The 27,088-nt window shown below is 44.7% G+C and overlaps 2 protein-coding genes and 2 long non-coding RNA genes across 8 annotated transcripts in view; 2 read left to right on the forward strand and 2 right to left on the reverse strand.

Annotated features, from left to right (window-relative positions):
* KDM2A (lysine demethylase 2A) overlaps positions 1-3,416 on the forward strand; it is a 54,913-nt gene extending 51,497 nt beyond the window's left edge. For all 3 annotated transcript variants that reach the window (XM_083701038.1, XM_083701037.1, XM_083701036.1), the window contains exon 22: positions 511-3,416. In XM_083701038.1, coding sequence (XP_083557164.1) covers positions 511-692 — 182 coding nt within the window. In that variant the 3' untranslated portion in view covers positions 693-3,416. The remainder of the gene's footprint in view (positions 1-510) is intronic.
* LOC310826884 lies at positions 2,894-11,954 on the reverse strand. Of its 2 annotated transcripts, XR_014556063.1 has the most exons (5): positions 10,897-11,954; positions 10,136-10,484; positions 6,732-6,782; positions 6,102-6,284; positions 2,894-5,001 (listed from the first exon to the last, which is right to left on the reverse strand). It is a non-coding gene; the product is annotated as an uncharacterized lncRNA (long non-coding RNA). The 2 variants fall into 2 exon arrangements; XR_014556062.1 differs by lacking the exon at positions 6,732-6,782.
* Positions 11,955-15,193: 3,239 nt separating this feature from the next.
* Positions 15,194-18,776, reverse strand: LOC310826862. Its single transcript, XR_014556041.1, has 2 exons — positions 18,418-18,776; positions 15,194-15,910 (listed from the first exon to the last, which is right to left on the reverse strand). It is a non-coding gene; the product is annotated as an uncharacterized lncRNA (long non-coding RNA).
* Positions 18,777-18,971: 195 nt separating this feature from the next.
* Positions 18,972-27,088, forward strand: part of GRK2 (G protein-coupled receptor kinase 2) — a 38,515-nt gene continuing 30,398 nt past the window's right edge. For both annotated transcript variants that reach the window (XM_083701085.1, XM_083701086.1), the window contains exon 1: positions 18,972-19,931. In XM_083701085.1, coding sequence (XP_083557211.1) covers positions 19,819-19,931 — 113 coding nt within the window. In that variant the 5' untranslated portion in view covers positions 18,972-19,818. The remainder of the gene's footprint in view (positions 19,932-27,088) is intronic.

Raw genomic sequence — 27,088 nt, forward strand, 5'->3', positions numbered from 1 at the left:
TGTCTTCTTTAAAAGAATTTGTAGTGACATATTTGAAGCTAGTATCCCTATGTAGCAGAAACACATACCACCTCAATATGCAATACAGGCTGACAGATCATGCCAGATGGAAAATGAGCCTTAAGGGAAATAATCATGTTCCAGCTTTTCTGTCTCCCTCTAGCATAAGAAACTGCTACTAAGGGTCTAATGGTTCATTGTTGCCTGATTCACAAAGAGTGGCTGCCTATGTGTGTCTTGTCAATACAAAAGTCAGACTTGTTCATATTAAGCTGTCAAAAGTTGCAAGGCTTATCAGGTTGAGGTGTGTTGGTATTCAAACAAGCAAGTTCTCTTAAGTCAGAGTTTGAATAGAAGAATCACACTTGCAAACCAGAAGAATCATTTGTGTAATGTAAGAGTCTGGACACTTTGTATTTTCTGAGTGTTTATACCAGTGCATTTGTTCTCTGAACACCTTTGTGGTGCTAGGCATTATGCAAATAATGGCACTTGTCATCTTCTCCACAGGCTGCAATAAGCTCACAGACCAGTCCCTGCTGTACCTGCGGCGCATCTCTAACGTCACCCTGATAGACCTGCGTGGTTGCAAGCAGATCACCCGCAAGGCCTGTGAGCACTTCATCTCAGACCTGTCAATCAACAGCCTCTATTGCCTGTCTGATGAAAAGCTGATCCAGAAAATCAGCTAGAGATTTGCCACACACAGACTGAAGAGAAGGAAAGATCCCAGACAAACCCCTCTTGGAGAGCAGACCCTTTCCTCCCCTCCCCCGTTCCCCCCACATCCACAGGCAGGGAAGATGCCTGTCTGACTGTGACTGTAATGTCCCTCCTCTCCTTGGGACTTCTGCAGACCAGAAAATCTCACCAGGCATTTGAGGAAGTGGCGAGATTGCTGGACGGGTGCTCTTGTGGGGTGCTTGCTCATCAGCTACATGCTCTAACTTGATGTTTTGTAGCAGCATTTTCAAGGGGGACATGCCCCTTTCCTTTCTTCTCAACCCTTCCCCCTCTACCATTATATCCCACAAGAAACAACTATACTTACCCATCAGATTGTGGGGGGAGGATCAGACCTGGATGGTGTAGAACAGGTGCACTTTTGCACCCTGTTTCCCTGCTGTCTTGGTATGCAATTTCTTAATATGTCATTGGGCTTGGGAGTCACTTCTCCTGCCCTTCCACACTCTGCTAAGCTTTCTTTCCTTGCCCTTCAGCAGCTGAACGGGCAGCAACTGCTCTGGGCTGATTACGCAGAGCAGTAGTGTAATGTCTACAGCAGCAGTGCCTCTTGTCTGGTAAGGGACTCTCCATGTGCCCCCAGGTCAGCCTGCAGGCACCTTCCAACATGAGACTAGAGCGGGGGTGGCTAAGTGTTCATACGGAGGGAACCATGTTCTTGCCGTCAACTTTCCCAAGAAGGGGAGTTAAACGAGCGTGCTCATCCTCTGAAAAGATGGCGGCGTTTGTAGAAGGAAAGCTGCAACAGAGCTTGGAGGCTTGGGAGGCACCTAGTGGGATTTCTTACACCAGCGGAAGTGGTCTCTGTCCCATAGTCTGTGGAAAGAAGCATTCTTGGGAGATGCTGGCCGACGAAGAAATGCCTCCATCTTGAGGTGCATAGCTGTTGGCTCTTGAGCTGGGAGACGGGTCAATGCCCCATTAGCTGCCTCTCTTTCTTTGCAATGAATGGCCGGTCCAAAGAACTTCTCTCTTGGGCAGCAGAGAGCTTTTTGCACTTTAGAAAGAAAGGTAATATTTTGGAACCCTATTTTATTTCCCCCTGCCCGAGTGACTGGACACTCCTTCCAGCTGTCTGAGCTTGTCAGGGTTTGAATGCACACTTTGCACTCTGCTCTCTTCCCCATAGCGATAGCACAAATTAGACTGTCCTTCACCCTGCCTCCCCCTCTGAGCCTCGCATGGCAAAAAAGAGCTCTCCAGTGTCTGCGCAGCAAGGGAAAGGAGGAATCTGGAGGAAAGCCCAATCCACCCTCGCTGCTTCTGAAGCAATAAGGGAGGGGGAGGAATCCACCCCATAGCTCTCTCAATTGCCCAGCCCGATTGCATTGAATGCTGCGGCACCTGAGCCTCAGGGAAGAGCAGCTTCCCCTGCACTGATGGGGGTGGGGGATAAATATCTAGATCTACTGAATCCCAGAGGTTCCCCCTCACTTCCACATGAGGAGCAGGCTTCTTTGCCGAGAGGACAATGCTAGTGTGATGAGTTCCAGAGTGCCTCAGTACACAGGAGCTTTGCTGCAAATTGAATTTTTCTACAGAAAACGCCCACTGATCTTCTTCTAGAAGTGGAAACCTTCTGCCTTGTTGTGTTGGCTCCTGTGGAAAAAAAAATATTGTAGAATCAATCTCTTGCTTTTGTTTTCTTTCAAAAGAGGAAGGTGAGAATAGCCATAAATAGGAGGTTCAAGTGCATCAGCCCAGATAACTCCCACGGAGATCTCTAGGCTCTGGATATTTTGTGTTTTGTTTTGTTTTTCCAAAGTGGGAGCACCTTCACAACTCTCCATATGCATTGGTCAGCCGGAGAAGTGCTGAAATGCAGCACGTTGGCATGTCAGGAGCATTAGTCTGGGAAGAATCTCGTCCTGCGGCAAGAGGGATAAAACAAGTAGCAGACTGATCGGGTGGGGTATTGGCTTCGCTGTCCTACAGCCTTCTCAAATGTGGCCCTCAAATGACTGTGGCTTAAACTTCAAAGCAAATTGTGATACTTCAATGCCTAAACTGGCCCCCACCTCAGAGGGCAAGTGATGACATAAAGGAAAGAGAAATTATATATGAAATCACTTAGTGATTTAAAACAAAAACATGCTCCCTAAATAAATCTCCCTAAAGAAAGTCACTATTGTCTAAAAGGGTTTGGTTGTTCTTTTGTGTTCTTTTGTTTTTGTTTTTTTTGAAGAAATTGTAAATATATATTTTTTGTTGCTAACTTAGAGTCAATCTCCAATGTTGTGCTTTAAAATTAAATGTAAACATTAAGGGTAAAAGAAACCAAGTCTTGCGCTCTCTCGGTTGACATGTTTAGGGTTGGGGGATATTTGGGGCTAAAGGGAGGGGAGCTAGTTGGGATTTTTTCATTTTCTAATCATTTGCCAATAATGGTTTTAGAGAATCTTTCCTCAAACATATTACCACAGGAATGAGAGACAAGTGAAAGGGGGGAGAGAAGATACCAGCCTCTGAAGGGAGACCTTGTTTCATGGGGTGGATTTTGGAATAAAAATTTCAAGAAAAAACATGCGGGTCTGCATATTGATTGCAATGTGAGCTCAAATCCAAGGGCAACTCCAGTCTGAATGAGAGAACCCACTGGGTAATTTATCCTCCCTATATATAGGGACTTGTGTATCCCATGCTATTAAAATTTTGTACTCAGGCAATCCAAATTCTGTGTCCAGAAAAACTGAATTCTCTTAACTTGCATCAGTTACACAACCTTGTTCATTCTGCATAGCTTTGTAGATTTTAAAAAAATATATAATTATGCCAACTTAGCTAGACATGGGAGGTGGACATTGAACTAAACTGGGTACTCAACCCTTGGAAATACTGCTTTAAGATTTTAGCAAGCATAACCCCTACATTTTCAAGCATATCTTAAAAGTCACGAGGACTAGGAAGTTTTCTTTAAAAATTACGCTAAATTCTGCATTGTCTACCATTTTCTGCATGCCAAGAGTATATTGCAGCATATAAACAGCGCTGCTTATATCAAATAGAGGAGTGTTTCCAGGACCACCACACAATTCTAGGTCTAAGGACCCATTACTATAGTTGAAGCCCTTAAGCTTGTTTTGTCTTAGAAGGAACAGTGTAATGACATTTTGGGCTGTAAGCTCATTGGTAATTTGTAAAAGATAGTGATATTGTTGCACTTCAAGATGGTAATTGAGTTTCAAGATAAGTTTATGAGATAACCAAGGCGTGAAACTTTATTTCCTTGTAGAGCAGAATAACAAAAACTGAGCAAAATAACATTGAGATAGAATTCCACTGCAATAGCCGCGTGATTCAAACTCCCAACGCCATCTTCCAGGAATCATGTGTTTTGCTATTAGTTTTGCACTCTTACCTAGCACATTGGGTACATCTGGCTAAGCAAATTTGTAAGGCACAGCCACCTCCCAAATACTGATATTTATCCCAATCTTCTGGCGTTCTTTTGCATTCACAATTTGTTACATTTTCCTCTCATGCCCAATTAGTGCTTTATTTTCTCCAATGCCTTTCCCTGTCAGCTTTTTAATTTTACGGGCTTCTTGCATTGCTCCTACCTGAGATACAACGTAATCCTTTCCTAAACAAGAGTAAGTTTTTATCATAGTTTAATGTAAAAGTAACACATAAATTTCTTGTTTTGTATGCAACATACAGGTGTATCAAGGGCATTTAAGTTGGCTGTTCTTATTTATTCTATTTGTAGACCACCCTATACCTGTAGATCTCAGGGCTGTTGTAAGGGACTATCCAAACATTTTTTAAAAACAACCAGACATTTATTTTTAACAGGCTGTAACATCTATATCTGGCCTTATACTTTCTTAATATTACTAAATATAGGTACTCTTCAAACTATATGAATATCCACACAATGAGAAGTGGTAGACTCTCCTTCCTTGGAGGGTTTTAAACAGGTTGGATGGCCATCTGTCATGGATGCTTTAGCTGAGATTCCTGCATTGCAGGGGGTTAGACTAGATGACCCTTGGATCCCTTCCAACTCCAAGATTCTATGATAATATCTGAACTATTTATCCAGTCCCTTCTGGCTCACATGCTACAACCTGTTGGTATTAATGTAACTTCAGGGCACTGTGGCCAAAACTGATTTCTAGACTCAATTTTCAAAACATGTTGGAAAAATCGGAAAAGACTCGGGAAAATGAGTACTGTAGATACCTGGAGGATGGGGGAAAGATCTCTAATTATAAGCTGCCCTGGGAACACTAGTGTTGAGGATACAGGATAAAGCTGTCAAATAAAAACAAGTTTTCATTCTATGTATTGGCTTCTGATAGGAGCAAGTGCTAATCTAGCAGAAATATGCTGCTAGCTGAAAAATCAGGTAAATCTAGTTCATGAAGACAAAAAGTTCATAATAGCAAGGCCAACTCGTTGGAGCCCTTTACGGAATAGCCTTTGGGGCACTTACTGAAGATGCCCTGACTTAACAAGTGACTGAGAGAATGCAGGAAATGCAGTGTGAAATATGCTGGCCAAAAGCTAATGCTGATGGTATATCCTTTATAACTGAAACCGAAATAAATGTTAGAAGGTGGACGCAAACCTCAAAGACTGCAGCTGTCATGCAGTGATGCATTTGGACTGTCTTGAGCAGCCCCAGGTTTAATCCCTGGCATCTCCCAATTAAAAGGATCTCTAGAAGAAAGATGTCTGTGTGTGGCGTAGCAGATCCACCACCAGCTCTGGCCTAAATTGACCAGTTTTCCGACTCCATATAAGGCAATCTTTTATATGCACCAGCATCTTTGCTACTTTGAAAACACTGTCTCTCATTGGTTGCACAACTGTCAGATAATAGAGCACAAATAGTTGAAATTAATAGCAAATTAATTTCCTTTGATTTTTTAAAATCTTTATACTTCTGTTTGTGAAAATATTAATTTCTCTCTCTTCAGCAGCATTTAAGCTGTGCTTTCTATTGTCCCAACTCCCCACCACCCCCTTCAAAAGCAAGCATTGGTGTATGTTGCCACCGTTTAACTTGAAGCCTCAAATTTGGGCAATGTTTGTGGCTACAAATTGCTTCCTCCCTCTTGGAGGAAAAGTACCATCTGCTGAGCTTAATTTGTAATCTCCATATTTGGGGCCTTTAAACATCTCCCTAGAGTCCAATTTCCTAAATCCATACCACCCTCTTCCTCATTCATGGATTGATTAAAACCAGAAAATTGCTACTTGAGCCAACAGCAGCTTTTGGATGTTCTGATACTCTGCAGACAATTTCTTTGTGTATATCCACAAACCATGAGGTGGGCAAAATATTTTTGATTTAGATTAATTGATGTTTGGGGTCCCTGTATCACAAGAGAAGGATATGTACTGTGTACCTCTTAATCTGTGTGCTTGGTCTGGAAGAAGTTGAGTGTTCTCTGAGGAAGTTTTTAAGGAAAGATCAGATCATAAGATTCACACTTAAATGCCCACAAGGTTCTAGATTTTGAATTTTGAAGCATCCTGATGTAAAATATAGAAGGCTCCTGACCCTCGCTCATGGATATGTTTTGGTGTATCTGCAAAATAGCAATGTATTTTAAAAACCAACATGAGTACAGTCTTTCATACAAGCAATTCTACACATGTATAGACAACATGTAAGCACATTCAGTGCAAAAGGTGAACAACTCTGCAGACGCTGGCACAACCAGGTCACTGGAGGATGAAAAATAAATCCATATACCAGGGGGCTGTGCTAGGCCATATGTCTCTACATATTTATTTGCAAATGTGCATCTCCCCTTCAAATATTCATGCTGTTCACCATGTAGTTATTGGTACCAGTTGGCCAGTATTTTCCTGGCCTAATTAGTAAAGCCATGATATCAAAAGTTGGCCCACCCTGTGTGAGCACACCAGGAACATCTTACCTGGGTCAGGTGTAGAATGGTATTGAGGTTCTATATTAAAACAATGTTAATTTGCTCTATTTACTTTATTACCTTATTTATGTATTTACTTACTAGTCATTTGTTAGCTTTGTTTTGTTCTTCCACCGAAGTATCGTAAGATGCCTGAATCAAGCCACTGAGGGAAAATAATTAAGTCTACAATCCTCTCTACCTGGGAGCAAATTCAATGGGACTTACCTTGTGTGTGCATGGCAAATAGCTTGGGATCTAAGTTACTAGATAGTATAGACATACACCATCTGTTAGATTTCTATCCACATAGATTTACTACTCAAGCTTGAACCTTCTTGTAGGTAGCTAAGGGAATATTTTAGTTGCTCAAACTGTAGAGTGAGTTGGTACAAGGCTTTACAGGCAGAGAGGGCATTGTTGCATAATTTTATATTTACAAATGCTCTATGATGTAACATACATAACATGAGAAAGCTTGAAATCTGTGGGATGGGGAAAATTAAATAGTGGGGGAAATTAAATAGTGGAAAAAGGGGGTCAGGTCTTGAAATGGGCTTTTCGGAGTACATTTGTAGTATTAGTATTGTCTCTTACTTTTCCATAAGGTTGTCAGTCCCCATTCCTGCAAAAACCATTTTTCAGATGAGGGTTAACCGAATATTACTTCTCTAATTGTTACAAAGCAGAGAAAGCCCCTTGGGAGAATTTGAAAACCCTTCAGCAAAGGCTGTTTTCTGTTGGTCTAAGCCAGGGGTCAGCAAACTACGGTCCAGGGCCCAGATACGGCCCACCAAGCTCATAAATCCAGCCCACGGAACCTGCCGCCTGCTCGGTCAGTCCCTGTGCTGAGCTAAAGCGGTGCAGCATGGCATTTCTTTGAAAAGAAGCCACAGATGCCTCACCGCACTGGAAATGACTTCTGTGATGCTGGCATGGCTTCTGTGATACTGAAGTTCCTGCAGCCAATCTGAAGCCTCGCCACCCACACGCGGAGGTAAACCCGGCGCAGCCATGAACAGAGAGGCTGGCAGGTGGGCAGCGGGTCTGGGCTGCATCATGACAGGTGCATTGTGGGCTTCAGCCGGAGCTTGGCATGCCTGTTGGTCCCGTGCCTGGCGCCCGGCTCAGCACACCTGCTGGTGGTGCGCTCGGCGGCCGCACCGGAACAGCTGGAGGGTGAGCTGCGCGCCACCTGCCTGGTGCTCCGCATGCATGGGCCATAGCACATGGTGCACGCCACCTGGGAGCTCTGCAGGGACGGGCTGGTGGAGCGGCTGCTGCTTGTCAACAACGCCGGTGAGCGGGGGGCACCAAAACGCGCTCCTGAGCACATGCAGAGTACGTTCCTCCAGGTCTGGAGGCAGCTGCAGGACTGGCTTGCAGGGTATTTATATTTTTCAAAATATAGTCCATCCATCCCCACAAGGTCTGAGGGACAGTGGACTGGCCCCCTGATGAAAAAGTTTGCTGACCCCTGATCTAAGCTCATATATCAAACCAGACTAAAGTTCTAATGTGCACTGGAGGCCTGAATATCCTAGCTGCCATTTAAAAAAAATAAAAAATTATAGTTCTACCTAGATACAGAGGGATGATTTAAAATGATACCACATCTATAAAAGCATCCAGGACAAGAGAATTTAAGAAGGACCTCACTGGGACTTGGTCACAATCCCATGGCCCTCCTTATAAAATGCAGTCTCTGATTCCTGACCTAGAGCCCACTGTCCTACAGGACTGTTCTGTTCGGTTAGCTGTAAATGTTATTTCATTTTCCTTATTGTCCTGCTGTCTTTCCTCATCCCTTAAACTCCTACAACTTTGCCTTGACTTCTGCTTGCCCCACTTGTTGATGTCTTTAACAGAGGTACTCTGAAGACACTGCGGGTTTTGAATGGCACTTTGTTGGTAAAGATTAATTTGTTATGTGCATGCACAGAAACACACACATGGAGAGTCTGCTAAAAGGCTCAAAAACCAGTCATATACCTGACTCACCATGGATGGCATGAGCCAAACTTACAGCTCCTGATATTGACTGCTATTTTGTGTTTTAAGAAATTAAATATGAGTTATTACTAGTGGGCTTCATCTAATAATCTGCGAAACACTTCTGCTTGTGACTAACTTGTGGAATTTGGCTGACAAATCTGGATTTTTACTTGCACATTTTGACTTGAGTGTCAGAGACGGGATTGAATTTTGCTGTTTTACTCTGTTGTTGGCTTCCAACTTAACATATGGAAATGGTCACAAAATCTTGGGCATTCGTATTATGTTGATGACTCACAAGTTAAACTGAAGCTAAGCAGCAATTTTCCAACCTGAACCCAATAGTCTTTATTGGAACTAAGCCTGAAATCCTGAACCAGCTTGGTTCTAATTTTTAATAAGCTGTTTCAAAAGATCTCTATTCTGTGTTTTCTCCATTCCTAGCCCTCCTATGTGGTGTTACAATGTAATAATAAACCACCTAATTCAAGTGATCTTGAATAGCTATTCTAGGAGGTTCCAGAGGGTTGTTTTTTTCATCCACAATGCTGCTTTTCAAAAGTTTAAGCTACAGTCACCAAATGTTTTCCCTGCTAAGTAAGGTCATAGTGATCCCATTAATAAAAGCTGAGTGGAGTGTGTCAAGCCATCTATCCATGCAAACATCCTCAAACATGCAGGGGACTGAAGACTTTAAGCTATCTTCTCTCAAAGAGGTACCTGGTGTTCAACAAGCAGCTGTGTGACTGGGGAGATGGGTTTTTGATCCAGAGAAGGGCAGTGAGCCATTTTCTAGAAAAAGTCAGAATGGCAGCTTCAGAAATAACCCAATCAAGTTGTCATAAAGATCCTAGTTCTATCTTCCAATGATTTCTCAGTCAAGCTTATCTTCTGCCCCACAGAGCTGAATTCAAGTAACAGTGCACACATCTGCAGGGCCAAAAAACTGAACCCAAGAGAGGTTGCAGCTTAAAAAGTTGCCCAGGCATTTCCTTGCCATGGAACGGTGTTCAAAACCCAAACAATTGTTATTTCATTGTTTTTTAAAAAAATAGCACCTTATCTACATCACCTTTGCTTCAGACTTATTTCTTCTTCTGTCAATAGTATGTAAAATGCTTCAAAGATTTATCAGATTTTATCTGTTGCTCATTATGAATTTTGCCTCTACAACTTTGAAGACCCAAAGTAATTTGTATCTCACAGTAAGGTAATAGCTTTAACAGTGTAGACCGGAATTGAGGGGAAGTTGCTACATGATTACAGTATAGGGCCTCTCCCCCTACTCAGATCCCTTCTATTTCTGCCTCGCAGGTAATATTCCTTTCCAGTTCAGGATACTTTAAATATACAGCAAGGGGATACATACAGCAAGACAGAAATTCCACTCCCTGCCTTCCACTGTCATTTGGTTAGTTCATAACCTCTTGTTCAGAGATTTTCTAGCAAGACTTCTCAAGCAGCTGTTCAGAAGCTTCCTCCATGAGATCAGTACCAACAGACAAATTTACCTGAAAGTGAAAAGGCCATAGCGTTTGGTAGGTGATACAGCACATGCTGTGCAGGCAAGAGTCCCAGATCAGTCCTTGGGCCTTCTCCAAAAGCAGGCATGGGGAACCGTTGGCCCTCCAGATGCTGCTGCACTACAATGCCCAGCAATCCTGGCCATTGGCCAGCTTGTTGGGGCTGATGGGATTTGTAGTGCAGCAACATCTGGAGGACCAAAGGTTCCTTGCTGCTGTCCTGAAAATATCAGGCAGTGGGTGATGGGGGAGGAGCCTCTTGCAAAGAGCTGGTGCTAGTCAGTGTAGTGGATTGTGCTAGGTGGCTGGAGAGTCTGACTTGGTAGAAAGCAGATTCCTATTGTCAGGGAACTGCCATCGGAAGAACAGGTGGTAGAAAGGCTCCAGGAGAATAGGAGAGACTCTGCAGCAGAAGAGGGAACCATTAGGGGGAGAGCAGGAGCTCAAAGGGAAAGGGAGTCGGAGGGGAGGCTCTGGGATACTTCCAGTGAGAACAGTGAGGAGGTAACAAGACCCCCTTTAGGAACCCCCATCCCTCGCCGGAAGCTGTCACACAGAGAGTCCAGGAGGCGCATGTCCGTCAAACAGCTTTTATGTTGGAGTAAGTTCCGTAGACGCCCACTGTCGGATTCTACCAGCGACTGACGGAGTCATGCTTTGGGGGCTCCTTTAGAGACTTAGGTTGGCTGACCAGCCAAAACCCGGAGGGATCAAGCTTTACGCACAAGCAGCTCATTATCCCATCACACCTATCATCCGAAATGCAGCTTTCCCATCGCTCCCAACTTCCCTACCCCAAAGCTAAATTTGGGAGGAGTGGCATGGTCTGAACCAAAAGGGTCCCGCTAGGGCTCAGCATGTGTGTGTGCGCACCCTATAATATCCTCTACAACACACAGGGGTTTCCATGATGACCTGGCTGAATTCTACAGTGGTCTTTTGATATGGAAAGTCAAGGCAGAAAGTTTGAAAACCACTGTCCTAGTTATGCAGGGCCTAATAAGGAAATGTGTGTTGGCTTCCCCTGGAGCCCTACAGTACTTACATCACTTTAAACATATTATTTCCTGGCCACATATATGGCATTTTGCCGGCTTCTCCTCCACAGGAAAAATTGGTCTCCTGCCCCAGGGTGGAGAGCGGTTTCTGGTGTATGGCGGTGCTGGTCTCACTTGGGCGAGGATGATCAACAGTAGTTGCTCTTCCTCCTCCTGGCCCTAGGTGAGTGAGCTGGTGTGAACAATTCCGAATTATAGTGAATTCTGCTCTGGAGTAGGAGTGGGTAGACCTTTGTTAACTTTGTGGTCCCTTTCTGTCGCTTAGTCTGTGCATATATGGGGGTAGGATCAGAAGCCTAACTACATCAGGACTGCCATATTTCAAATAGTGAAAATCCGGACAGAAAAGTTGTTGAGCTTTTGTTGCTGTTTGGCCAAAGTTGTTGAGCTTTTTGGGCTACCACCAAACATCCGGATTTTCCTGGACATTTACCCAATTTCCACCTGGACGCTGTTGCCGACTGCAGTATTTCGTATATCTTCAGGAAAATCCAGATATATGGCAACTCTAAACTTCATTAAACTTTTCTTGTTGTATTCAGATAAAATGTTCGTTGAAGCAATGTTATTTTTAGGTTTTCCTGCTGGAGCAACAGACATTTACTATACTGTGTAGTGGCCTGCTGATGAAAAACAGAGCTGCAAGAGCAAAGGTAGGGGAGAGTAATACTTCCAAGGATTGGAATGTAAATGCCTCACAGAATCCTCCTTGGAAACGTACCCTGGAATTATCCACGCTAAGTCTCCCAAATGTGTGTGCTGCTCTGATCTCAAAGTCTGAATGGCTCAGAAATAGGCCTCTATTTTATTTATTTTCAGTATTATTGATATAAATAAAAGCCGGAGAAATACATGCACTTGGAAGATGTGAAGCAGTAGGTCACAGTGGAGTCCTGTGGTACCTTTCAGGTTAATTTATTAGTGCAGGATTTTTTTTTTAAGCCAGCAAACAGGCTTGCATCTGCTGAAAGGGTAAGGTCTGGCTTACCAGAAGTAATGATGCCATTCATGAAGTACTGTGAAATCCTATGCATGTTTACTTGAAAGTAAATCCCACTGTTCTGGTCTGCTCTGGTCCATAGGGTCACGAAGAGTCGGACACAACTAAACGACTAAACAACAACAACAACAAATCCCACGTAAATGGGTGCACAGAATTGCTGTTTTACTCTTTTAAGGCATCTGAGAATACTCTTTTGGCTTTGAAATTGAACAGTGTTTTAAAATGAAATCCTCTTGCAATGTGTATCTTGTGGAGGGGGAGTTAGAAAACAGTTCAGAAATCTTTAAGATGACTTTAAGGACACTGCCAGAACTGCAGCTTTCAAAACTAGATTCAGGTAGGTGTTGGTCTGACGCAGTTGAAATATATATTAAAAGAATAAAGAAATTGTTCAGTAGTACCTTAGAGACCAACTAAGTTTGTTCTTGGTATAAGCTTTCGTGTGCATGCGCGGTATCTGAAGAAGTGTGCATGCACACGAAAGCTAATACCAAGAACAAACTTAGTTGGTCTCTGAGGTGCTACTGGACAATTTCTTTATTTTTTAATATATTTTGAGCTTTCAAAGCATTTTATATTATTCTTGAACAAAACAAGGTGCTGACGGTTTGTATCACCTTTCCTGAATACAAAATGACCTCATCTGATTATATTCACAAATGTTTCTCCCTTACTATAAGGATTTTAAAAACTGCTCCTTAAAGGAAAAATAGTGACTTAAAATCACAAAGAATCACCCAGCCTTGCTCCAGGAAGCTTCTGCAGCTGTTTTAAGTAGAGATTTTTGTATGCAGGTGTGCATTGGGTTTGAATCTCATTCCATTCAAAGTACAGGCAATGATGAGACAAACAAATAGGAAAGATGATTTCATAGGACAGAGTTATGGGTTAATTCTGTGGTAGAGGTTCTTTACCTTTTTTGGGATCACAGACCCCTTCAAGAATCTGAAGAAAGCTATACACATAAACACACACAAAATTTTGCATACAATTTATGTATGCATCGGGGGGGAAATTGTATGTGTGTGCCCAGTTTATGGATCCTCTGAAGCCCATTCATGGATCCCGGATTAATAAACCCTCATTTTATGGCCAAAAACTGGGACTGCAACACCAATTCACAAGAACCTTCCTGGAGAGACTTAATTGGTTGAGATGGAGCAATGCATCACTCTTCACATTCTCTTGATGAATATAGTAACACCAAACAAACAGGGCTTCTATAGATTGTAATTTTTATATTGTTAATGAAAATGGATTAAAAAATAGCTCTTATGGTATTTACTTCCAATATGCATATTATTTTTTGTAGATAATAGAATTCAGATGCTAAAGTCTCTAGGGATCTTCTTAGCTAGACTTGAGCTTAGCAGCAGCACAGCACCTAAGTTGATTAGTAGCTAAAGGGGCCATGACTCTTGTTAATACAGAGCCATTGTGACATCAGAGCAGATCAGCCAATGACACTGAGAGGGAGGCAACCTTTGAGGGGAGCAGCAGAGAGAAAGGGGGGGGGAGCACAATTTGGAAGAAGATCCAGCAACTCTAAGGCTCAGTACAGAAGTTAAAAGACTGGTGTTTTTTTGAGCCTTGTGATGAGAGGGTCTTTTTATAATTGAGTGCAGAATGCCAGGAACAAAGACACATTTATAGACCTCAGTGAGAGGAAAGCCTTGTTACTAGGCCCTCTGGTTAAAAAAAAAATGAGAAGATTGTATGCTTACTGAGACAGAGGTAGAGCATAACAAACAATAAATACTTGTGCAAAGAAAAAATGCACTCAATCATTAACCTCACAGGTGATGGTATGGGAGTTATTTGGGTGCAGAGGCTATAATGATGATGATGATGGCTTTCCAAAAAACAATTTATTCCAAAAGGAGGGAGAAAGAGATGTTTAAAAACACACACCAGTTGCATGCATGTGAAGTTAAGATTGGAGCCTAGCAGTTCAGCCAGTTCAAAACTTCAGAAGCAGATGTACAAAACTGTACCATTAACTCCGTAAGTGTACAGAATTATGCAATAGAAGACATTCACTATATTCTATGGCACCATGGAGAATTGGCAATGAGGACCTTGCTGACTTTTTCAAAGGCACACACTCCTGTGTAAACCTACAGGTGAGGATAAATAGTTTGTCTTAGGTTACATTCACACTATACATTTAAAGCGCTCTTATACCACTATAACAGTCATGGCTTTCTGCAAAGAATCCTGGGAACTGTAGTTAGTTAAGGGTGCAGAGAATTGTATCTCTCGGGGGGGGACGGGAGGGTCTCTTAACAACTCTCAGCACCCTAAACAAACTACAGATCCTAAGGTTCTTTGCAGGAAGCCATGAGTGAGTGACATTACTGAATGGGCCGCTAATTTCTTTGTTTCTCCCTATGGAGTAATAACTGTGCTCCTTGGTAGAAAAAGATAAAAGAGAAGCCAGAGATACTATGTAGATCAGTGATGGCCAAACTTGGCGCTCCAGCTGTTTTGGGACTACAACTCCCATCATCCCTAGCTAACAGGACCAGTGGTGAGGGATGATGGGAACTGTGGTCCCAAAACAGCTGGAGGGCCATGTTTGGTCATCACTAATGTAGATCCTAGTGTTTCATATTCTGCTTATTTCTGCACATCATATCTGAAAAGAAAATTGTTGTTCAAGGCAATCTTGAATAACTAACAACTTTTCTTTAGAATTGTTCTCTGGAGAGTGTTACAACAGTGCCTTGGACCCAAATCCTGGGTGGAATCTACACACACATAAAAAATGATGTGAAAATGTTTTTTTTAAAAAATGTTTTGGAAAAATATTTTGAATTTGTCATAGCTCATCATCGCCATCTATTGTGACATTTGTATATTGTACTTTACAACACACTTAAAACATTTTATTTGCAGCTATATAGCTGAGTCCCTGGTCTTGTTCTGCCAACCCCTAACACTTAGTGATGATTTACTATACAAGAACAAGAATAAGCTAGCCCATTTTCATACTGGCACTTTATTCATTGTGGTTCTTACTATTTTATCAAATATTTCAGGAACGTAACAGTTGCACTCAGAAATGTATTATTTCTGCTATTATTTTGTAGTACAAGATAACAAAGGCCTTTCTGCAGAAGGCAATTTCTGTTCGTGACATACATTTTTAGTTCACTTCAGCAGCACTGACAGAAGGTGAACTGCCATTCTTGCAGTTAATGCAAGAACTTCCCTATTTGCATGTTCAAATATTACCCAGTTACAGAAGGAGGGCCTTGGCTGCAACTTCTGAATCCCCAGAGAAACACTGGAAACGTTTTTAACTGAGATAAGGTTTATTCAAGAAAGAACAGGACCTACATTTTTTCCAGAATAAACATAAAATGCATTTTCATTAATGAACTCACCACTTAAATGTTGAGGGTGCTAGTTGACTAAAGTTATACTCTGAATAGACATTCACTGAAATCAATGGGCAAGTATCTACACTACAACTTCATTGGATATCATCCTGAAGGCTAAAACAAAAGGATAAGATTTATGGGTTCTAAAAAAATACTGATATTACTAGGTACCATTTAAAACTAAATATTCAGCTTTCAGAAGGGGACGTGGCTTAGCAAGGCAGAAAATGGCTGTTTGACTCCAGAGCTCCAGTGCCTGGAACCATTTGCATCATTCAGGAGCTTCAGGGAATTAATCTCCTCAGGGCATGTGTCTCTGAAATAAAGGAATGTCAGTAAAACAAACTTGTCAAAAACGGGTGGATTTCTCCTATTTTTTCCACCTGCAGGAGAAAGACAGGCTGAACACGGAGTCTTTGTCTAAGGCCAAGTCCAATACGTTGCCTGCTCAAGCTGCTGTTGCTCAGAGGTAGAAGGAAAGAGACTACAACTTGCAGTGAATGTGCAGCTTGGTTGTTCTTCATGAGGGAAATAGTAAAAGAAACATGAAAGCAATTAATGACTCCAATGGAAGGGACAGCTGACAGAGATTAATGTGCATCTGAACACTTTGACCGAGACTGCAAAAGAAATAGGGCAGATGCATGCAAAGCAAATTTGTTGATTGCAATGAGGATATGTTTACTTTGCCCAAGCCCAAGAAGGGTTCCTTTCCCTGGGATGTGGTATTGTGTTTTGGCAGACACCATAACAAAATAATATGGAAGAATGACGTTTGTAGGGTTGCAAGAAGTTTTGTGAGGAGTATTATTAGAAGTATTGTAAAAATGGACAAGGGGGAGGATGATTTGTTAAGAGATGTAAAGGCAATATAAAGTTAAGAAATGCATAAGAAGTGGTTAAAACGGTGAATCATCAGAGGTGCTGATGGAAGTCCAAAAGGATTGTATAAATGATAGGTTTTGTGGTACATTTTATAATTTATATGTTAAAATTAATTTTAAAAAATTATATAAAAAAACAAAATAATATGGAAGAAGCTAAGGGACACTCAAGACATATCTCATGACAGATGGCCTATCATGGTGCTATAAGATCCAGTCCCCCAAAAGCTTAGAAAGTATCAATGTCTAAAACCTTTTTACTAGAAAGCTGCAGGAGGCAGGGATCCACCACAGATTGGGGTTCCCAATCAAACTGGTTCTCATGAGAGTTATAATGTCATTAATCGCAAGGAATCACTGCAAAGCTATAGAGTTGCTGGAAACGCTGTGCAGTATCTGGAACTCCCTGCAGAAATAACTATGGATGACCCCCAGGAACAGGAAATAAGGAATTAGAAGAACCCAGATGCTGTATGGGAAGAAGTGTCTGGAAACTGGCATTCCAGGAGAATAGCTCCATATATACCCCAGCATTTATTCCTGGTCAATCCATGTTCACACTTATCAAGGTTTCACTGAGCACCTGTAGAAATCTATAGCAGTGACTCCATTTTACCACCTACACACTATTTCTGCTAAATGTCTCTGCTGTTTTATTTAGTAATGGTGCTTTGCCACCGTAGCTTCCCCTTCAGAGTGAGTGCATTAATAAGAAGGGCACATGTTTCAGTTGACTAGACACGTGCCTTGTCTCTCTCCTTGTAGGCACTCAGCTATGCAAAGCTGAAAACAAAAAGGTAGCTAGAGAGGTAGGGTTGTTTAAGGAAATAACATTGCAACCTGTGTGCCTCAAACTAATAAACGGCACTTCAGTGTGGAAACGGTATTAATCACAATGAGGAAAACAGTTCATATAGAAGAACTGGATGAACCACTTTCTGGAGATGTCTGCCTAACAGCAGGATTTAATGGCTGTGAGAAAACCCTGTAATAGGTGTGCAGGGAGAGGGAGGCAGGACAAGGTAGGCCTGGTTTACTCAGGCATCTCCATCAACTGATTTTTGTACATTTGACTGGCTACTGACCAGGTGAATTAACTCCATGGAAAATAACTGCATTGAAGGGTATGAACATTCTCGTGTGTATGACAGCCCATTTCCACCCAGCAGTCAAGGCTGTTGCTTGCTTTTGCAGTCATGGTGATGAACCTCACGCATTATTCAACCCCTAGTCACGTCAGGCAAACTGAAACCACATATTTTGAATAAAGTCAACCTAACTTCCCAATAGAGATTGGAATACTAATAGAGTAAGAACAGCTTGATTTTTCACCCGGGAGGTTTTTAAATAAACATTTGGCAAGAGAATGTTTTGTGTAATTTGTTCTACTGTATCTACCCTTCCAGACAGGTGTCAAAGCCCTAGTATGCAAGGCCCAATGAAAGGATGCAGGCCTTGGTTGAATCTTAAGGAAAGCTGCTTAAGTGTTCAAGTAAAGCAGTAGCCACCTAGAAGGGAACCAGTGGCCTTCTAGACGCTGAACTCCTAACTCCCGTCAGTTTCAGTCAGCATGGCCATTGATCAGGGATGGTGGGAGCTGAACTTCAGCACCATCTGAAGGGACACAATTTGGGCACACGTCAGGCATGGAAAATCTTTGCCGCAGGCCAAGGCAAAAATCTATACGGTCACAAAATCTGGTGCTTCTACTCACAACTGAAACTTAACACACAGGGGAAAATGAACTATTCCAACTCAACATACCTTAGGACCATACCAGTTTGCCAGCATGAAGAAAACTGAAGAAAACTCTTATTGTGGAAACTTTAAGAGAGTAGAACTCTGACCATTCCTTAGCCCTCTGGCTGGGATTAACTACATATTGTATTTCTAATGTGTACTCTTCTCTCTCGCCTACAGTGCACACACAAGAACTTACTTATTGTAGGTCTTTATCTCCCAAATTTGTACCCGTCAGAAAAGCAAAGGACAGTCTTTTGGTCTCGAGAATGTCTGCTCCTGAATTTTAATCCTGAATATTTTCAGAAGGGTAGCCACGTCAGTCTCTTGCAGCAAAAGCAATCAGGAGTCTTGTAGCGCCTTAAATACTGTACTATTTTTTTCGTTAGCCTTCAAGGGGTCACGCCGCTCCTTTGTCCTGCAGACCTTCAGGATGTCCTTGAGAGACCAGAGGCCAAACGTGGATGTCAAAATTCTGCGAAACGGGTTGCAAGGAATTATTGTTGTGGCCAATATTTTATGCGGGATGCTACCGGACGTGCTAAGGCAACGGCCGGGTGAAATCATGGCCCGTTAGGCCTCCGAGCGCTCCTCGAGTTGAGCGCCCGCCGCAGCGTATTGCCTGGGGCCGCGCTTGAATCGAAAGGGTCTGAAAGACACCCGGCCTGCGCCAAGCCAGCTGCAAGTCTCCCCTGGGCCTCCAGAGGGCGGCCTCGGGCGACTAACTTTCTTCACTCTGTGTGTGTCTATGTACAAAGCAGGCTTCCCTCGAGGGGCGGCTGTTGCTTTAAGCTGGCCCTGGAGCGAGCGGAGAGGGGAAGCCAGAAGCTGCGCGGCGGGCCCCGGAGGTCCTTTCCCCCTGCGGAGAAACAAAACCACCTACGGGCAGCAACAGCAGCAGCAGGAGGAAGAAGAAGGAGGAGGAGGAGAGCGTGTGCGAGTTTCGGATCCGCTCGGCTCCCGCCTTAAGCGCCCCGCATTGAATCAGCGCGTGGAGCTCGAGAGCTCCTCGGCTGCGCTTGCCTCGGGCACTTGCGCGACGCTGCTTCTCCGCCTTGGATCGCAAGCAGAGGAAGAAGAAAAGCGCTGACAGATAAAGGCAGCAAGCCGCCGCCGCCGCCACCCCCCACCCCTGCGCCGCCGCCGCTCCGCGTTGACAGGCAGCGGGAGCAACAGCAGCGGCCGCGGCAGCCCTCCCTGCACGCGCGCGCGCAACACACACAAGACGCACACAAGACACACACACACACACACTCAGGACACACACCGAGAGAGCCCGCCAGCCCTGGAGGAGGAAGGCAAGCCGGGAGCGGAGGGCAGCGGGGCCAAGCCGCAGCCCAGGAACTAAGGAAGGGCCGCCACTTCTCTGCACGGGCATCATGTGGGTCTGTTTGTAAGAGGGGTTGGGGGGCCAGATCCCCTCTCTTCGCCTCCCCCCCTCGCTCTCCCTCCCCTCCCCCTAGCACAGGCGGCCACACACACGCACACACACACACACCCCGACCGGGAGGAGGCGGCGGCGAGGGAGCCGCAGAGGCCGCTGGAATAATAAGAGAATTGATTGTGAAAAAGGAAAGCAGAAGAAATATTTCCTGGCAAGATGGCCGACTTGGAGGCTGTGCTCGCCGATGTGAGCTACTTGATGGCTATGGAGAAAAGTAAATCCACTCCGGCAGCCCGGGCCAGCAAGAAGATCGTGCTACCTGAGCCGAGGTGAGCCCGGCAAGGGGGGCAGGCGGAGGGGGCAGGTGCGGCGCCGGGGCCCCGCGCGAGGCGCGCCGGGCTTAGGATGGGCGCTGGGTGTTTGTGTACGCGAGCGAGCGCATAAATGGGTCTGTATATGACTGAGCTTCGCTCTTCTGAAATGCACCGAGCCGACTTGCCCTTGGCCCAAGCAGCAGGGACCGTGATCTACCCCGTCCATGTAGCGGGGTGGAAAGAGGGCTCGCTAAAGCGGCGTCTTTCCGTGTACGTGGTTGTGTTGATATAGTGTGGGCATGATGATGGATTGTCAGGGTGTCCTGTCTCTGCTTCCTGATTCTTCATTCGGCTGCTCAGATCCTTGGAGATCATTCCCCCAGCACCTCTTGCAGTAGCAAACCCCCTCCTTCTGTGTTTTTCCCTACCCACACGTCACAATTCCACCCACCCCAAGACAAACACACTCTGTGTATGTGTAATATGCAATTGTGTTAACCACAGCAGAAAAGCAGGCTAGTAAATCAGGCTGTATATATGCCTATATAGTGCTTTTTTCTGAGCAGTCCAGCAACTGTGTTGCTGAGTGTTAGGAGGAGCATACAGCTTGGCTCTGGCAGTGCCTGGACTCGGCCTCAAGATGCCCTAACCACTGTCTTCTGTTTTGGGTGGGTGGTTGGTTGGTTTTTGTTTTTGAAAATCTGCCTGTACAGACCTGTGCAATCCAGCGCTGTGTCTTGGTAATGTGCTGTTAGATAGCGACCAGGCCTTTGCCCACCTTGCAGCTGCCCTGAGTTGAAGCAGGAACTGGGGCTGCACAAACAACGTTGCAAGCGTGCGCAAATGCAGTGCAAGGTCACCATCGTGCAGATAAGGGGAAATGTGTTGGGCAGGGGCTCTGCTTCATGTAAGGGCATTTTCTTGCTGGGAGACACAAGTGGGAGCATTAAGTCAAAAAATCTGACTGGTCATCCAGGTGGGTCAAAGGTGCTATGGTTTCGGCCAACCAACCCTTAACTCTGCTTCCTGGCAGCAGTTACCAAGGGCAACAGGGTGGGGCCTGACAAGCATCCTGCACCTTCAGCACATGGGCAAATGGAGGCCTTCCTCGCTCTCCTTTCTTCCCTTCCACCTCCCATGTGACATCTGGCTTACCCTACCCTTCCCTGTTCTAGCCAATAACCTTGGGTTGTCCCCATTGTAGGAGAAGTCTCTTCAAGCAGAACTGCTCCCCTGCCACTGAAGGCAGGACGGAGGGTCTCTGAGAAAGCTCCAAAGGGCCCCTTTCCGCAAGAAATGGCAAGCGGCCCTTTCAGAGGATGATGCAGATGTGTTACCATGGCGATGCCTGAAAGCCCCAGCAGCCTCTGTGCTCTTTTCCCCCCACACGGTTGCTGGTTTCAGTATGGAAGTGCCCACATGGGAACTTTGGGTGAAGTTCCATAGCCTTTGGAGGAAATAATTTTGGGATGCATAGTGACGGTCCAGAGAGCAGCCCCTTCACTTGCATCACATCTCAGCTAATAGTTGCTCACTGGCAACCCCCTGCCTGCCTGAGTCACATCCCTGAGTCCAGTTTAAGATAACTGTCTTGGGGTGGCAGAATTTAAGCCATCGTTTGCCCTTCTGCCCCTCCCTCATCTCTTTCTGCACCACTTGTGATGACAGTGTAACTGCTGCTGCCTTCTCCTCTTCCTCAAAGTACACCAGGGAGGCCTTCAATTCTCCCAGCTCAATAGCCATCTATTTGGGAGTAGGGGAGTGAAAGGCAATATTGACAATATACACAAAGGAGATACTTGTGAAATTTGGCTTTTAGGAAATTGAGCTGGGGAGAGCTAAGGGGTCAGATTGCCAATTAGGGAAGCAAGACTATGCCCTAGAAGAAGCCTAAGGATTAAGAGGCGTATATGGAGGTCTTGCTGTGATCACAGCACAGGGGCCTTATTGATAGCTTACTGATAGGCAGAAATTAGGTAGCTGGAATGGTAAGGAAAGCATGGGGAGGAGTGTCAAGGATATGTACAGAATTTCATTTGTTTGGATTCAAGACATCTGCTGAAAACATGCATTGGAGACTTCTTCTTCCCATTAGCTGGGAAGGATCAGATACATCTCTTCTGCACATCTCACTGTGGGAACCTTGCTGGGGGACTTCTAAAGTGTGGCCCCATAAATTTTGCCCGGGAAGCTGATTTGGAGCAGGAGGAGAACAGGGTAATTCCAGAACAGGTTAATTCAGGCAGAAGCTGAAGAAATTCTTAGTTCCCCTAATCTGAATGCGTAATAACATGTAGATCTTTTGGTACAGCCCAATAGAAATCACGTGGAGGAGGAAACTGGGTTTGGGTGATGAGCAGAGTGTGTGTTTTACATTAAAATATGCAAGTCAATATATTTGCATATTTATTTTTTGCATAATTTGCTCTGTTCCTAGCAGTCATGGGAGGCAGTGCAGGGAAGCAGTGCAGGGCACAGAATCCCCACCTCTTGACCACTAGAAATTTGACTCATCCTCCCTCTGGCCTTGCACACATATACTGTTGTAGATCAAAAAGACAAGAAACTTGCTGATTTTTTTAATGAAAAGCAAGATTTGGGTGCCCAAGTATAATTTATTTACTTGCCTTGCATGATATCTTCTTGGCACAGCATACATAGTCCTGTTCACAAATCACATTACCTTGCTTCTCAGAGACAGAGCATTCACTCTCAGACGCTCCATAGGAAGGTGAGACTTAACAGAAACCACAAGCAGTGTGGCCCTAGCATACGTTATCTTTCATCATTGTTGCTTTGCTGGTGGTTGACCTAACAGCTTCCGTGTGTGTGTCTGTCTTGAAACATAAGGGACATAGAAATCACACCCTTGGAGCCTAGGTGGTGCCTCCAGTTTTTTTCATGGGCTATCTATTGGAATTGGGACAAAAATGCAGATACATCCTCAGGAAGTTGTCCAGGATTGGAACAATAGAAGGATGGAGATTCTAGAGCAGTGGTGAGGAATCTAGTGCCCCCCAGATGCTGATGTACTCCAAATCCCACCAATTCCAGCTGGCACAGTCAATGGTCTGGGAGTTGTAGTCCAGCAACATCTGGAGGAGCACACCACCCCATCCCTGTTGTAAAGAGAGGAACATCAGCAAAATTGCCAAGGGTGCTGTTGGGTACTTAAAGAACTTGAGGCACAAACCCATGGCCCAAATTTCCATAGTCATTTGCATTGGCTAGCTTATATGTATTTAAGATGGTGGGTTTCTGATGCTTATCAGCATTATATTTTGCAGTGTGCACAGCAAGTCAGTTAAAGGGGGAGGGATGAGTTTTTTAAAAGGAAGAAAAGGGCAGGAGATGCAGGCCAAGTGCAAACCTGGGTTTTGACACCTCACCACATCTGGAACAGCACCCCTGAAAGTTGCTGAAGGGGCTGCATCCTCGTTCATTACTGCAAAAGCAGGAACATTCTGTTACATCTGTTACATTAATTTATGGCATTTATATGCCACTTCATCATTAGCATTTCTAGAAGGCATACATAAAAATAAACCATACAGAGAATAAAACAGTTAAAAAAAAATCACCATAAAACCAAACATAAATCCAAACCCTACCTTAAAATGCTTGCTGAAATAAGAAAGTCTGAGTCACATGCCTGAAGTCCAGCAATTTGTGTCTTACCTGTCCTGTACGTAGTTCAGAGGCAGCATTTTATCTTCACAGCCACCCTTTGAAGGTAGATTAAATTTGAGATACAGCAACTTGCTATCCGATGAGATTTGAGTCTCTGCTTCCCACCAACCAAGCTCACTGTGGCAGGGTCCTGGAGACAGGATCCTGAAGATCTGGAAGACTCTGTCTACTCCCTCCTGGAATGTCTTTTATAGATTCTACACAGACATTCCAAGAGGGAGTGGAGGTAATGAAACTCGGAACTGCTGCCCATTCAAGATCTTGGGGGAATAAGATGTCTAAGGTTTTGTTTATTACATTGCATCATACTTCTCTCCAAAGGAGCTGAGGGGCACACACATTGTATGTGGGATGGTTTAGGTTGTGTGTATGTTTGACTAACCACCGCCACTCTTCGAACTTCATGCCAAAGTGGAGAGTTGAGCTGAGGTTGCTCAGGGGTCGCTAATCTGTCACTCTCCACACATCGTTGGACTCCCATTGGCCCTAGCCGGCATGGCCAGTGGCCTGGGGTGTTGACAGTTGTACTCCATCCACATCTGGAGAACCACAGGTCCCCCCATTCCTCTTCCATATCGTGCAGAGCAGAATTGTGGGACGGGGATAGGAGGCCTCCCACAACCCCTATTATGGAGCACCCTGACTTTAAATCACTCCCATCGGTTTTCTCTGATAGGCTTCAACACACTAAACTTCCTGCCCGAGCAACCTCCTTGCCGGTGCAGCCTCTCGTGTCCCTCCTCCTGCCAAAGTCAAGGCCCAGCTTCAAAGAAGAGCTGTCTCTCTGATTTGTCTGCCAGGAAATGACGTCACCTTTGGTCGCAATAGGCTATTTGGGTCTGCTGCAAAGTAAGAAACTGCAGCACATAGGAGAATCAGGGTGACCTGCGTCCTGCTGACCCGCCACGGCACCCACTACAAGCTCTGCCTTTTTGTGCAGGTTTTATATCGGAACTAGGAATGTGTCGGAGCCAAGGTGGTTGTGACATTTGTGAGAGGGGAGAATTCAGCTTTGGTAAAAGGGCAGGGGATTAAAAAGGGGGGTGGGGAGGAAGTTTCTCCTTTGCTGGTTGCTGCACGACAGTGTTGTTTTTCCTGTTAAGGGAACCAAACTATTTTTTTCTGTGCATTCATTTCCTTTTTCTGCGCTTGGATATGAAGCCAGTCAGTGTTCCCTGAAGTCTGGCTCTCTCTAGCCTGACAATCTACAAGAGCATACAGAAAAAAATAATAATAAACCAGCTCAGATGCCCAGGGATACTAGCAGGCAACTTCCCACTTCCTCCCCAATGGCCTTTAAGCGAACAAGAGCATTGTCAACAGCTGGCTGATTATTTATAGTACTAACTGCCTCTCATTAAGTCTCTGTGCAAGAGGAACTCGAGGGAGCTGACATTCTCCATAGGCCTTCCCGGTTGTTAACTAATGCTCTCTTTTTTTCCTAAGGGGGAAAACTGAGGCAGGAAAAAGAGGGCACTAGGACCAGTTCTCTCAGACCTTATCTGACCGAGGTTAACTTCAGTGACTGACTGAATTTTTGGAATCGGTCTTGTAAACAACACAAAATTTACAAGCTCAGGATTGTCCCCCCCCCCACCCCCCTCTGCAGACTGAAATGCACATACAGGCTTGTGGCTTAAACCTTTTTTTATATAACCTTTCTTTCCTGGTTGCCTAAACCAGATGCTTGTTTGCCACAAGTGACCATGCTAGTTGCTTTTTAGAAGCCTGGCCTATATAGATGTGCTGCTTTTCCATGGAGCAAAGGTAGTCAACCTAGTGCCCTCCAGATTGTGATAGGGCTACAAGTCCCAGCATGTGTGGCCATGCTGGCTGGGGCTGGTGGGAGTTGGAGTCAGGCAACTTCCAGAGGGGATGATGTTGGGCTACTTGGTTTGATGCTATGAGTCCCAAGTTCAAGTCTCCGCTTAGCTGCTGCTATAAAAGGAATGACTTGCCTACCTTACCAGGACACTGTGAGAATAACCAGATAATGAGTGTGAATTCCTTTTCTGCACAAGGCATTTTATGTAATGATATTAATGCTATCATTCAACTGGACCTGCCCCCTGGAGATGGTTGTTATGGAGATGCTTGAGACACATTATCCCAGGCCCACAACAGCAGCAGGCACCAGAAAACACAGCCATTCATCATCCTTCCAAGACGTGTCTGTCTTAGGCATGGGGATCTCTCCCCCATCCCCCATCCCCCATGGCTCACTAGTTTCAGGAGCAGGAGTTTATGGGGGGCGGGGGAAAGACACATTCAGTCTAAATGGTTGAAGTAGGTCCTGTTTCTCAGCGCCCTGATATTTAATTTGCAGAATCCAAGGGGGAAAAAATCTGCCCTCCACAATGGGAAAGTGTCTCTTCAGCCCGATCACACTCTCCTCTTCAGAGGCACCCCTTACATTAAGCTCCTATAGCTCCTATAATACTACTAATCCCCAGAAGCCCCATTCAGAGCCAGCCCAGCACCCCATTTAATCCATGGACTGCAACAGCAGCAACTATGGTTGTTCCTGCTGCAGACCACATTGGACACCTTTCCATTGCCATTCAGGGAGGATGCAGTGGCCTCTCTAGGCTAAGCATCCAGATCTCTTTGTCCTCCGTTCAGATATTTAAAAGGTACCCAGATGAAGGGCTGTTTATTTAGTCAGCACACTCAAGTAATGTCACCCCCTCCCCGTCCCCCCCCCCCCACTGCAGATGGTAACACTTCCAGGCGGGCCAGGAGTGAGTTGAGTGTCTGAAAAATGTTCCACATGTAAAACTAGAAAAGCAGTGTGCATGTCAGGGCGAAAGGATGCAGTCTTATTGGGCTCGGTTTTCTCTGAGGAGTTTTTCATTCCCACCTGGGAGCATTCAAAATGTCACCCACCCCCACCCTCTCACCTGCAACCTGAAATGGAATAGTCCAAGATAGCCTTCCCCAGCCTATACAAAGTGGAAGGGCTGCATAATTCTTTCCGTACCAAAGTGGGGGTGGTGGGGTCGGGTTTCTGTGGAAAAACGGTGGGCAGGAAAAGGGTTAAGCAGTGATTCCAGTTCTCTAAACCTTCTCTTCTTCCCAAAGTTACTTTTTCATAAGAAAGGGGTGGGGGACCTGTGACCCTTCAGACCTGGGGTCCAAACTCCCATCATCTCTGTCCCTTGGCCATGCTGGCTGAGGATGATGGGAGTTTGCAAGTCCAGCATCACCAGGAGGGCAGCAGGTTGAAGAATGCTAGTCTAAGGAAAGCTTTACCAATTGACCGACAGACTTGGGACCTCAGCCATTATTGGACTACAGCTCCCATCATCCCTGACCACTGGTCCTGCTAGCTAGGGATGATGGAAGTTGTAGTCCAACAGCAGCTGAGGACCCAAGTTTGAGAAACACTGCATTAATTGGTCCTGTCTGACTTACCAAGTATCTCATGCAAGTGGTGCAAACTATCACAGAATGTTGGTGCCACAGTCACAGCATTTTCACCA

The sequence above is a fragment of the Podarcis gaigeae genome, assembly GCF_964106915.1.
Source record: "Podarcis gaigeae genome assembly, chromosome: 1".
NCBI lineage: Eukaryota > Metazoa > Chordata > Lepidosauria > Squamata > Lacertidae > Podarcis > Podarcis gaigeae.